The following is a 14,087-nucleotide window of genomic DNA, read 5'->3' as shown; positions in this document are numbered from 1 at the left end:
CCAGCCTATTTTGCCTAGTAACAGTGGAAATAAGACCAGTCAACATGATACTCCCTCTTCTCTGCCATAGATTGGGATCTAAATGGCTGTGGTGTTTAGGGAAAAAATTAAGAGCTCTGAGTGTCAGTCTGGAAGGACATCAACTCAATATCAGCATCTGTCTGGCTCACAGGTCACTAAAATGTCAACCTGATCTATCGACAGGCCTACTGAAACCAGAGTCAGTGATCTCCCAGAGAGCGAGATGCCAGCATGCGCCGTTGCAGGCACGCACATATGACAGAGGGCACCGCATTGGAATGCTCACACACAAACACACGTATGAACCCTTTTTTTAATCTCTGTAAACAGAACTCATCTGAAGAGATCTGTCTGTGCTCTGTTAGACTTGTATATAATGAATGCACACATTCAAAAGATCATAATAACACAGTTTAAAAAAATGACATCTAATTTTAAAAAAAGAAAAATAAATGACACCTATGCCTTAGTATTAGTACAGCAGCGTTCTTGTCCATGTGTATCCAACGCGAAAATTTAAGCAGGTACATTTGCATTCTCCTCCACTAAAAGGATTTGTAATTTGAAAGTTAAATTGCATGCAGACCCACCTTGAAAACAAAGCACTGCTTTTGTGACAATATATCACATTGCAGTGACAAGTACTGTAGATACTGTCGCATATTATTGTTCCCATTTTTTTTCTTAAGAAGCTCAAATAAGACAAGATTTACACCGGTGGGTGGGTTGAGATGCTGTCAATATAATACCCTCCCTCATTTTAAGGTTTAAAAGCATACAAGGAGTGAATGTGTCCTTGAATTGTCAGATAAAGCTGTAACTGTAATAGGAGTGGTACTTTGTGGTTATATAAACCCTCTCTTGGCGCATGCTTTTGAATTTGCTGGCTGTGTCCTTCAAGCTTGCGTCCATTGCTGAAAATGTGTTGCTACACCAGGAGGAGGCAGACTTTGTCCAAAGTAGGCTTTGCTCTTCAACAAGAATTTGATACACTTAAATTGAGATCTCGCTGATAATTGGGATGGGCTCATGACGTTTTTGCCAATTTAAATACCAGGAGAAATAGTCATTTTAAACACACTTATTTTGGTATACATCATTTTGGCATACCTGCATTTCCTGTTCGATGCGCAGCCTCTCATGACTGAGTTCGTCCTGATAGAACTGTATAAAAGAGAAGATAATGCTAACGTACGCACTATGCACCTCATGGAGAAGCATCAATAACTGGAAATGCATGGTTGTAGCCGATTGCAATGCGTCCCTCCAATTGTTTATGATGAGTCCATAAACAATCATTTTGTGAGAATCAGAAGAAAAGAAAAATTATACTAGCGATGCACTGATACAACTTTTTTTTCAGACCATATGCGAGTACTTACATTTGAGTCCTCGTTGATACCAAGTACCAATACATGATAATGCCATTGTGGTTTGCAATTGTGGTGAAAATGTGTTTAATTTCAATAAAATACTGTTTAATAACTCAAAACACATTTTTTCTCTTCCACATGACATGTTTCACTCAGATATAGCACTTTCTAGAGTAAAAACATTGTCATAATTGACATTTAACGTCCAACTGAATGTTTTTCTAACAGTCTTGCCACACATTTCACCTAAATGTAAATACTACTGGCAGGCTCAACCTGGTAGCCTCTGGGGCCCGCAGGGCAGCGTAGGGTCGGTCCAGTCCCCTCCTGTGCGCTTTTGTGACGCAAGCGCAGCTGACTCGGCTCGCGGCCATCTCCGTCGCCGCCAGAACTAAGTTCATCATCCATTTTGCAGAGCATGATTTGCAGTCTGTTAAAATGTTACCTTAAAACACAGGTGTCAAACTCAAGGCCCGGTCCGCTACATCATTTTATGTGGCCCGCAAAAGCAAATCATGTGCATCAACTTCCATGAGTCTTGCCAAAATCTGTACCAAAATTTCAAAATGTCATAAGTAATAATAATCATGTGAGATATTGCAAGGATTTTTTTTAACAAACCCCTTTTTACATTAACTTAAACAATAGATGAACAAACTATTATCCTTGAGTTTTGATTACAAAACTAGTTATTCATCAATTTGTGGTGTCTATGTAATAATATGATGAGGTCATTAAACATTTATATGGTTACACAGTTATAACGGCCCACTGAGTGAAACTGTACCTACAATGTGGCCCGTGACAAAAAATAGTTTGACACCCATGCCTTAAAATATCTCCACACGGAAGGTACTGGTATACAGTATGTCAGGCTGGTGAAGTGGTATCAGTGTCATAATATTGGAGCATTTTATATGAGTATGAGTAAGAGTACAGATGTATAATATTGGGACTGATAGTGTGGTTTGGTTTGGTCTGGTTTTGGTGCATCCCGATGTCAAACAGTTTGAAACATGACGTAGTGGTTAGCACGTCTGCCCAACAGTCAAGATGTTCTGGGTTTGACTCTGGCCTCCTTTCTTTGCGGAGTTAGCATGTTTACACTGTGCATGTGTGGATTTTCTCCAGCTTCTCCCCACATTCCAAAAACATGCACTAAATTATTCATAGGTATGTGCATGTGAGTGTGAATGGTTATTTGTCTACACTATGTGACTGGCGGCCAGTCCAGGGTCTACACCATCTCCCGCCCAGTCAGCCAGGACAGGTTCTTGCTCACCCTCACCCTGATGAGGACAAGCTCTGTAGATAATGGTGGGATGGATCTTTAGATTGCATTTCAGTTTTCTTAATTTCCATGTCTATTTCTATGAATGTACTGCCACCTAGTGACGCTAACAGGGTCCATTTTAGACACCCACTTAAGTTACCAAGTAAGTAAGTTACCAGATGTAGTTTTGAATGTTTTTAATTAAAATTAAAGCCACAAAAACATCATCCACTAATGCTCCATAGATGCTGTCAATAACAGTAAATGTGGCCACCTGTTTGGATCAGTGTGAGCGTGTTTGTTTAAGAAGTTCTTCGCATTCTTCACCTCCATGATCAGTTGTTTAAATAAGGCTGAGGAATGTGACATATGTTGCTTCAGGGGCTTCTGCCAAGAAGAGACACGCTGGCCAAGTGGAATGTAGTAACATTAGAAGGTTCGTATTCATATTTCTGACTGGTTCTCGGCATCATAAAAGAAAGATATACTGTTGGTATCAAAGTTAATAGTGGACCTACAGATTTGACAAAATCAAGAGTCTTCAAGGGCCGTTGTACCTCCAGATCCTTGTCCTTCTGCAGTAGAGACGAAGACAGCTCGTGAACCTGACCCTCCAGCTCCCCCACCCTGTGCGCGAGGGTTGTCTTCTCCCCACTCAGCTCTGTAATGAGGGCCTCCTTAGAGTGAAGCTCTTTAGTCAGCTCCTCGATAATTCTGAACACACACAGAGGCCTTGTCACTCAGGATGCTTACAGTACATGACACAACATAAAAGCATACTTTTACATTATGTTTTTCTAGATTAAATATGACAGTCAGAATAACACAGCTACTACTCAATAGGAAATCAGTTATCTCCTGCATGTATACTGTCTGATTAGCTTGAAATGGGATGTGTGAAAACTCGAACATTAACATTTCAGGGTCCCCATTTTTAGATTGATGAGGAAAAAGATCATGCTACAACAGCTGAATGAATTCAACATTTTAATGGATATGTGTTATAGTATACTATACATATTCTGAGTCAATACAGGTATCACTACAGTATAAGGTGCCTCTGAGATTTACCCCTTTCACTTCCCTTAAAGTTTAGATTGTCCAATGAACATCATGTTCAGGCGGCACGGTGGCCGACTGGTTAGAGCGTCACCCTCACAGTTCTGAGGACCCGGATTCAATCCCCGGCCCCGCCTGTGTGGAGTTTGCATGTTCTCCCCGTGCCTGCGTGGCTTTTCTCCGGGCACTCCGGTTTCCTCCCACATCCCAAAAACATGCATTAATTGGAGACTCTAAATTGCCCGTAGGCATGACTGTGAGTGCAAATGGTTGTTTGTTTCTATGTGCCCTGCGATTGGCTGGCAACCAGTTCAGGGCGTACCCTGCCTCCTGCCCGATGACAGCTGGGATAGGCTCCAGCACGCCCGCGACCCTAGTGAGGAGAAGCGGCTCAGAAAATGGATGGATGGACATCATATTCATTGTATGAAAAGGTCCCATATTTTGGCTATTTAGACCTCCATAGACTGTATAAATGTGTCAATTTCATTAAAAAAAAAAAAACACCTTGGTTTTGTCAGGCCCCTCTGAAAGCTACTTCTGTTTGACCCAGATTTGTATCCGCTTTGTCCATATTTGGCTAAGACTGTCCCCTTTCCTCTGACTGGTTGCCTCCGTATAGAAGACCGACTTGTGAGAGCACACGTGTTTGTTATGTTGACAGCGCTGGCTTGGGAGCGGAGAGGTAGGCGGAAATCTTCACTCGTGACGTAGTTAAGGAATGCGTGGACAATTTTAAGTCATATTTCACGTTTACTGAGGTACCGTAGTCCCGATATTACATCTCGAATGCTAGAAAAAGTTGGTTTGGTAAAATATGGGACCTTTAAGGAGATGTTATGCTACTAGTAATGCATATTGGTCACTTTCTCATGCATACTAGCTATACGTAACTATGGCTACAATAGAGGACAACTATGTGTCTGCCTATGTCCCTAACTCTACCTTGGAAGGATCTGAGTGACCACAGCGTCGTAACAAGAGTTGACGAGTCCTCCGCAAGACCAACTTTTTCACGTTATAACGTGAAACTTAACACATTACAATGTGAACCTTAACAGGTTATAACGTGAAACTTACCACGTTGTAACGTGATACTGGAACTTTTTAAATTTTTTTCTGGTGTTGCAGCCATACGCTTCCCATATGAAACAATTGCTTAGTAGCATGAGGAAAGCTGTTTTCGAACTGTCTCAGAACGCAACAGCTTACTTAGATTTACTAGCTGCATAACAAAGTTTTTACTGCTTAAACACCTTCTTAAACACCTAACCTATAATTCCATTACAATAAGCTGGCAATTTTTTTTACTTGAGTTCGTTGTCACATTTCTGTGGGGCCAATTATGTATTACTCGTGCACTCACTGTAGTTGTCTCGCCATGCTGCACTATTTGCATATACTGGCCACTCATGCCAGAGTAGCATCTGCTCCATTTGCACACTGATTGAGGAGTATCTGTAACATTTGCACAACCAACATTGTCCCAGATGATCGCACTACTCGTCACTGTAAACCGCATACACTCCTTGAAGTCTCAGCGCCCTTTGCACAATGGTCTTTGCACAATGGTCATTGCACCGGACTATTGCAATATTAGTCATTTGAACTGCTCTAAGTGCTAAAGGACTCTGCATCTTTTTGCACAATTGTTTTTTGTCGATGTCTTTATGTCTCCAAAGTGTTCTGTAAATTGACTGTCTGTTGTACTAGAGCGGCTCCAACTACCGGAGACAAATTCCTTGTGTGTTTTGGACATACTTGGCAAATAAAGATGATTCTGATTCTGATTAAAACTTCTCCACGTGACTTTGTGTTTGTTATTACAAGTGAAATGGGAAAAAAATACAACAAATTAAGATGACCTCAGAGATTCATTATTCTACTACATTTTCATTCACAATGACAGTGATTCTGATGAGGACACGCAAGGCACTTTATCGTGATATTGACCCATTTTATTGAGAGACCTGCTAAAACAACAGAAAACACTACAATATGTATTCCAGAACATCCATACATCAATTTTCACCACCGCTTATCCTAGTTAGGGTCACGGGGCGCTGGAGCCTATCCCAGCTGACTTCGGGCAAAAGGCGGACTACACCCTGAACTGGTCGCCAGTCAGTCGCAGAGTGCATATAGACACGGACAACCATTCGCACTCACATTCACACTGTCTCTGAGTGGGAACTGAACCCACGCCATGACGGTACTAAAGTCAGGCGAGTGTACCACTACACCATCAGTGACCCCATTCCAGAACAGTACCTGGCAATTTCATTTAGTGAAGAAACACTAAGCACAAACTGCTTTGTAACACCCTTTGTTGGTGTCGATGTGAATTAAGAATTTGACATTCTTAAATGTTTTCCAAATCCGTCTTTTAAGCTCCTACTATGCGTTTCCCTGAATGTTTTGCTGTGTTACCTGTCTTTGTTAGTGTTCGATGGGGACATGATGTTATGAGGCCTTTCATCCATAGTGCTATTTTCCATAGTGGCATCTTGGGAGAGGTTGGAAGAGTGGGAGTGTGACCCAGTTAACAACACCAAACTCCCTGCCTCATTGTGTGCTAACTGGGCCTCCTGGAAAAAATTGCGCACACACACAGAAGCAGCCGTGGTTGAATACAACTGTGTGTCACTGTGCAGTATGTGCAACATGGTTAAGAGCACGCTAATTTACCTCCTGCAGGAACTGTAACTTGGTCTCGAGCACTTGCTGCATTTGTTCATTCTCCTGCTGCCTCTCCTGACATATTCTCTGCACCTCTTCCTCATTGTGGTTGGTCAAGCACTCTGCTGTTGTGCTGTCAAAGATTACGAACCAACAGTCGTGCTTTTAAAGGCATCATAAAACAACATCCATAGGCATTAAAAAGGCTTTAGTCTGGGTGAAAAAAAGTGCTCATTTTGTCATCTGCTATAGTTTTAAAGGGCGATCTAACACCGCTCTACTTATAGCTTTGCTAATATTAATCAAGTAGCCTAATCCCTCATGTAGGCTTTTATTGTATTGGCCCATAAAAAGATACACCCAAGTACATGTGTTGTTCACAAACATTTATTTTTATACAGCAGTATCTATAGTCCCAAGATAGCTCATTAGGCACGACAGCAAACTATCTAGAGAACATGGAATTATTCAAAAGGGCTCTCAATACACCACAAATACAAAATATTGTTAAATCAAATACTTTTTTGACAGCATCAATAAAAACAGAGCTTCATTATTGTTGTAAAGGCACAACTGTTGATGTATTGGATGACAACAGATGCAGCGGTACCTAATGTTGTGGCCCTTGAGTGTACTGTACAGTACAGCCGACTTGAGTCTGTTTTGTTATTGACATCTGTTTTCAAATGGTTGTTTTTGTACTATTTATTGGCCTTTTCACTTTTCACAATATCAGGTATTTGTGGTTCGTTGTGTGTTTTTGACATACTTGGCAAATAAAGAGGATTCTGATCTTATTGCCCATTTGTCCATTTTCTTTCCTTTTAATAGCCCCTTAATCAGTTGACGTGCCACAAATGTTGTATATAGGGCTTCTTTCAATTCTATTTCATTGCATTGCAAATGAGAGGCAATTCATAAATACACACACGTTTTTACAGTGATAAAGTCACGTCACGTACCTCTAAACTCCCCACACCCAAACATGTGAGCATCTGTCTACCTCACGTCTTTGTCCAATGCCCCTCTCCCAGAATTCATGCTCCCAGAATGGCACGCGCCACACTGTCGCCACTAAGTCCCATTCTGGAACTTTGTCTACATTCATACTTGGCTCTCTACAGCACATGCAAGAGCTCAGATAACTTGGATATTTTGAACCCGTCTGAGTTAATGCACATATCTCTTAAGTGGAATGGACAAGTGTCCTTGCACATTGAGCAGTGCCGACTAGAGGACCAATTTGGACAGAGCATAGCCATGTCTGCAAAATCAAAATTTTTATTTTTTTTTTACCAACAACTGTCTTGTAAGAAACTGACATTCGATGAGAAAGCAAATAAAAAAGAAATCATCAGTTTTGCCAACTTGGCATGGCAATCATTAAAAATATATTCGGGTGTAATTTAACTACTGGATACTGGCAGTCTTACAATAGGTATGACTTCACATTACATTCACAGATACTGTGACATCACTGGACTGTAAAACATGAAGTGACAACAGCACCTTAAATAGTGAGCGGTTTGGACGTTAAAAGATGATGATTTAGGATGAACTATTTGACTATAAATGTCCAGAACCTATAAATACCTTAAAAAGAGCCATCTGTGGTGATTTGAGCAACAACAAAATTAATTAATTAATGTTGATTGCTTTCCTCTAAGGTACATATTCGTAGCTGAAGAAAAAATAAAACTTTGTTTTCGTGATATGTATATCTGCAGTATTCTACTACTATATACTGTATATCTGCAGTATTCTACTACTTTAGTGTCGTTGAGTGTGAGTGAGTGTGAACTTACAGAGCTTTGTCGAGAAGCTGTTGTTTTTCTTGGAGCTCCTGCTTCAAGCTCTCTACTTCCACCTTCAGCTCGATGTTCTGCATCAAATAAAAACACAAACCTATCAATTGTATTTATCAAGCCCTCATGGGGAAACTGCGGCAATTTGTATTTACTGATCTATTAAAGTGAGCAGATACACTAAGTTTTAACCACTACTAAAGTTTGCTCTTAGAAGATTCATCCATCCACCCATTTTCTGAGCCACTTCTCCTCACTAGGGTCGCAGGCGTGCTGGAGCCTATCCCAGCTATCATCGGGCAGGAGGCGGGGTACACCCTGAACTGGTTGCCAGCCAATCGCAGGGCACATACAAACAAACAACCATTCGCACTCACATTCACGCCTATGGCCAATTTAGAGTCTTAAATGAAGAAGAAGAAGAAAAAGAATCACTTTTTATTGTCATCAACACGCATGCATGCACACGAAATTTGGTCTCTGCATTTAACCCATCACAGTGAACACATACACGTGTTAGTGGAACACACTGGCGCAGGGGGCGGCACAGTGGCCGACTGGTTAGAGCGTCTACCTCACAGTTCTGAGGAGCGTGGGTCAATCCCCGGTCCCGCCTGTGTGGAGTTTGCATGTTCTCCCCGTGCCTGCGTGGGTTTTCTCCGGGCACTCCGGTTTCCTCCCACATCCCAAAAACATGCATGGTAGGTTAATTGACGACTCTAAATTGCCCGTAGGTGTGAATGTAAGTGCAAATGGTTGTTTGTTTGTATGTGCCCTGCGATTGGCTGGCAACCAGTTCAGGGTGTACCCCACCTCCTGCCCGATGATAGCTGGGATAGGCTCCACCACGCCCGTGACCCTAGTGAGGAGATGCGGCTCAGACAATGGATGAATGGATGGACTGGCACAGGGGGCAGCTGAAGCATTTAGGAGCATTTCAGGGTATCAGTGTCTTGCTCAAGGATACCACAGCCATGAGTCCGGGATGGTCCAGTCGGGGTCTTGAACCTAGAACCCCCACGGTGGCAGGCAATGTTCTTAACCATTGATCCACAACTGCCCATGAACCTACCGTGCATGTTTTTGGGATGTGGGATGAAACCGGAGTGCCCGGAGAGAACACACGCAGGCACGGGGGAGAACATGCAAACTCCACACAGGCGGGACCATGGATTGAACTCCGGTCCTCAGAACTGTGATGCAAACGCTCTAACCAGTCGGCTACCGTGCCGCCTTGGGACGTTGTGTTAAACATAAATAAAAACAGTATACAAAGATTTACAAATCATGTTCAACCTATATTTAATTGAATACACTACAAAGACAAGATATTTAATGTTCAAACTGATAAACCTTTTGTTTTTATCAAATAATCATTAACTTAGAATTTTATGGGTGCATAAAATTGAACATTAAATATCTTGTCTCTGTAGTGTATTCAATTAAATATAGGTTGAACATGATTTGCAAATCATTGTATTCTGTTTTTATTTATGTTTAACACAAAGTCCCAACTTCATTGTATTTGGGGTTGTAGATGGTACTGGTAAACTTCACACTACTGAGTGAAGGATGAATGGGCAACTGTGCCGAGACATTCTTGACAAAAATCTGCTGCCATCTACGAGGATGATGAAAATGAAACGAGGGTGGATATTTCAACAGGATAATGATCCAAAACATACTGCCAAGGAAACTCTCAATTGGTTTCAAAGAAAAAAAATAAAGGTGCTCAAATGGCCCAGCCAATCACCTGACTTTAATCCAATTGAAAATCTATGGAAAGAACTGAAACTCAAGGTCCATAAAAGAAGCCCACGGAACCTTCAAGATTAGAAGACAGCTTGTATGTAGGAATGGGCCAAAATCACACCAGAGCAATGCACGTAACTAGTTTCTTAATACATGAGGCGTCTTAAAGCTGTCATTGCAAAGCAAAGGCTTTTGTACAAAGTAGTAAATAAATACCAGTTGGCGTGCTCAATACTTTTTCCCTGTGTCATTTCACATGATTTCACGCAACTTAATTTCTGATCTTATTTGTTCTACTTTCTTTGCATATATGGATTACTTGGGTTGTTCCCAACATCTGGTGAAATTTTCATGTCAATAGCACCTTTGGAAATATATTTAATAAGAAAAATGGTGACGTGTTAAATACTTATTTCAGCCGCTGTAATAGTGAATAAACACCATATCACATGCATGTTGGTCAACTGGTGTACGGAAATGCTGAGCCAGGGGTGGTGGGGGGGCAAGTCAGCGAGCCCATCCAGCAGGGGACGCCACCGACCCCCCGACCCCCACCAGGACCCAGGGAGGTCTCGAGCACGACAGAAGCGCCCCGGACCAGTCCCAAAGGGAGGGTTATGGGCACGGGATCTTTTTAGCGCTTAATGTGCTAACTTCACATTTGTAATTTAATTCTACACATATAGTGTGCAGTGGGCACTACAACACAGTGACGGACAGCAACAAAATTGATTGATATTGATAATTTGCGGACAGTAAGGAATACTGTATAAACAAAAGTCGATATGAATATAATTCTAAGTCTTTGGCTGTCTTCCTAAACCTGGCATGAGACCACTTCCTAATCTCTCCATCTGCAGAGTGAATCAGAGCTCATAGGTATTGTGTATCATTAGTTCAGAACCTGAATGTGCTGTCACAGTTGGTATATTTAGAGCAGTGGAATTCACGGCAGCTCAAATCCTTAACCCCAGGTGGTCAAAGGTTAAACTCTGGAGTCTGTTTCCCTGCAGTGTTTCATTAGACCAAGGGTCTCCAAAGTACGTCTCGCGGTCCATTTTCGGCCTGCAGCTCAGTTTTTCCTGGCTGCATTTTATGCGGCTGCTTTCATCTTGCTAATTTGGACTTTAGGTGGTACTGGTCTAAGAAGGCAGGAGAAATCCCTTCAAGAAGAGGATTGGGCATGGTGTCACAAATCTGGATTATAACAAGCAAGTATGAGAATGTTCCAGTGGCGCTCAGTGAAGGCAGGTAGTAATTAAAGATCAAAATGTTTGTTGATGCTGTTAAAAAAAAAAAAAAAACTAACATTGAGTACATGTCGAGGAGACAGCAGAGAGTCAAACAGACAACTGCTCGCCTGCTAGGTCAACTAAATCTTTCTGTGCTAAAAAAAAAAAAAAAAAAAAAATTACACAACTGCCAGCAAAGTTTATCTGAATCTGGGAAAATACTTTGAGTGTGGCTTCATTAATAAAGTGTCTTAATGTATTGCTAAAGTCACAGTAATAATGCAAATACACAGAGAAAGCACAGGAATTCAAGAACGTTAGCTCATCGACAGGGAGAGTTACTTCTGAAAAATCTTTTATATTTTAAACTATTTTTTTGTTTTTGTTTAGTTTTTTGGGATAGCTTTTGAATTACGGAGGCGTTGCTTGATGTCAACAGTCTGAGCAACTAAGACACCACCAACAATATTGGGTAAGAGCCTGCCAACGTAATCGATGTAATAAAATTTTCTATACTGTAAAAAAAAATATTCATGATTCAGATTTAGTCTTTCCATCGCTTTTGTAAAGGTTAATATTCGGCCCAGAATTTTTTAGCTTTGTCTCAGTGGTTTTCAGCAAATTCCAGCTTGGCTTTCCTGTTCTTTTTGCTAACGAGTGGTTTGCATCTTCTGGTGTAGCCTCTATACTTCTGTTAACGAGAAGTACCGGTAGGTATCACAATCTTCACACATTGTGATGATACCTTCACTCCTGTCCTCTGGATGTTGTTGCTGACAAAAGTCAGGAGGTAGACGATAATCTCTCCAACAACCAAGTGGCATTCTTCATTGATTTTATTTATTTTTTCCCCGAACCGTGACCCTCCACTCCCAAAAACAAAGTCCTTCCAGATGAGCTACTGCTGCTCCATTCACACATACACACACCTCTGGTTTGCATGTTAGTTTTATTATTTAGTAAAAACTGGCAAAATCTAAATTTGAAACTGAGTGTAACCATTTAGCACTAATAATTATTTGAATAATGAATGTAATAGGACGCACTAAGGCAACCAAACACACGTCAGACACGTTTCACGACTGAGCTCACATGGAAAATGGGTGGTTTCAATACACACAGTTCTATCTTGTATGTTGTAGCTCAGATCTATATATATATCAAATTATAGGTGTCACAATTAACTAATTGATTATCAAATTAATCGACAACTATTTTGATAATCAATGAATCGTTGAGACCCATTTGCTTTAACTTTGGAACACAATGATCAACAGTTGTCCCTATTTTATGACGTTACGGAACAAACCAATAACTTAATCATAATTAATTTATGGAAAAACTAATTTTCAGTTTAATATATGATGAAAATAATCATTATTTGAAACCATAGCCAACGTAGCAGAACCTGAAATGAATATCAAACTAGTAGCCCTTCGCATTAATCAGTACCTAAGAAGGAGCTCTCAATTGTAAAAAGGTTTGTGACTGAGTACATCACTCCCTTATGTGATATTGCATAACTGTTGTTTATTTGGTTTTGTTTAATCATTAAACAATACCAAATAAACAACCATAATCAGTTAATAAACAGTAATCGTGAAAAAAATATTTTGCTATAAACTTTAATGTAAAATAATTTGTTATCCGATTATTCTTCTAATCAATGGAATAATCAATAGAATAAATGATTCTAAAGAATATTCAATCACGACAGCCCTAGCTGAAATGTTGATCTCATCTCATATTTATTGTTTGACGTCAAATTCTAATGTTTTTGAAAGCAGAAATAAAGGAAATGGGTTCAATGTTCCAATATTGAAACAAATATCCTTCAATTATTCCGTTAGCAGCCTACGGAAAAACGACACCCCTGCATGAGAGCCTATCAGGCCTTTTACACTGGGCCAGGGGACAGATGATTTAAGGGATGGGGAGAAAAAATCTAATTCAGATTTATTTTCCCGCCATTCTGAACCTCAGGATCTATATCTGAGATCAGATAGTAATATAATCTCTGCTATTACAGTCATGTTCACCTCTATAGATTGACCACTTCCTTGTCTCCTATTGTTCCTTTATAGTTATATTTTTAGTCTTTATTCACTAATACATGTATGTACTTTTACTACATGCACATTAACACAAAGACTTTATAAATGCAGAGTAATGATTAACCTGTGAATCCTATTCTTTAAGCCCTCTACAAACGCAGACTCCCCCATACAGGGTGAAGAAACTGTCATCATTTTAAAGTATAGCTGTAATAATGCCAGTATGTCAGCTGTCTTTCTGACAGGTTTACAAAACAAATAATAATAATTCTCATCACTATTCATTTGTCACCACTTGAAACTGATCAATTTGCAGTCATCTGATGCAGGAAGACAAACTAATACAGTACTCAATATACAGTGGTGCCTTGACTTATAAGTTTAATTCGTTACATGACCACGCTCGTAACCCAAACTGTTTCTTAAATAAGAAAAATTCTCTACAGTATTTTAATTGCTAAAAACATACACTAATACCATAATTAAATATTATGTAAAGAATTAAACAGTTTGTGCATCATGATAATTCAATGTGCATTATGCTGCTCTTCTGGTGTGTGTTCTTGGCTACTAGGGGGCTTGAAAGTACACACAGAAACACTACCCGAAGATTTGACAATAAAGCAGGAGATCGTCGTAACTAAGCTTCAATAATATTAGTGTTTTTTGCAGAGGATAAAGAAAATATGCCTGTGTTATTGTTTTATACTATGCCTGCATGTGTTGCTATTGCTTGTGTTCAAATGTAAGTTGCTTAAATGTTTACAGTCACCGCAACACTGATGCCAGTTTCCTTAGCCCACTAGTATTTTTGCATTATGTGTTAGCATTACGCTAGC

The 14,087-nt window shown here is 40.2% G+C and overlaps 1 protein-coding gene across 4 annotated transcripts in view; it reads right to left on the bottom strand.

Annotated features, from left to right (window-relative positions):
* The window catches only part of pde4dip (phosphodiesterase 4D interacting protein), a 57,376-nt gene that overhangs the window by 35,037 nt on the left and 8,252 nt on the right, over positions 1-14,087 (bottom strand). For 2 of the 4 annotated variants that reach the window (XM_061693105.1, XM_061693106.1), the window contains exons 5-9: positions 8,211-8,287; positions 6,415-6,538; positions 6,157-6,314; positions 3,225-3,381; positions 1,132-1,185 (exon numbers count right to left, since the gene is read on the bottom strand). In XM_061693105.1, coding sequence (XP_061549089.1) covers positions 1,132-1,185; positions 3,225-3,381; positions 6,157-6,314; positions 6,415-6,538; positions 8,211-8,287 — 570 coding nt within the window. The remainder of the gene's footprint in view (positions 1-1,131; positions 1,186-3,224; positions 3,382-6,156; positions 6,315-6,414; positions 6,539-8,210; positions 8,288-14,087) is intronic. The other 2 variants (XM_061693107.1, XM_061693108.1) reach the window with 2 other exon arrangements.

The sequence above is a fragment of the Phycodurus eques genome, chromosome 13, assembly GCF_024500275.1.
Source record: "Phycodurus eques isolate BA_2022a chromosome 13, UOR_Pequ_1.1, whole genome shotgun sequence".
NCBI lineage: Eukaryota > Metazoa > Chordata > Actinopteri > Syngnathiformes > Syngnathidae > Phycodurus > Phycodurus eques.
Note: the sequence above shows the minus strand (reverse complement) of the source record. Positions and strands in the feature narration are given on the sequence as shown.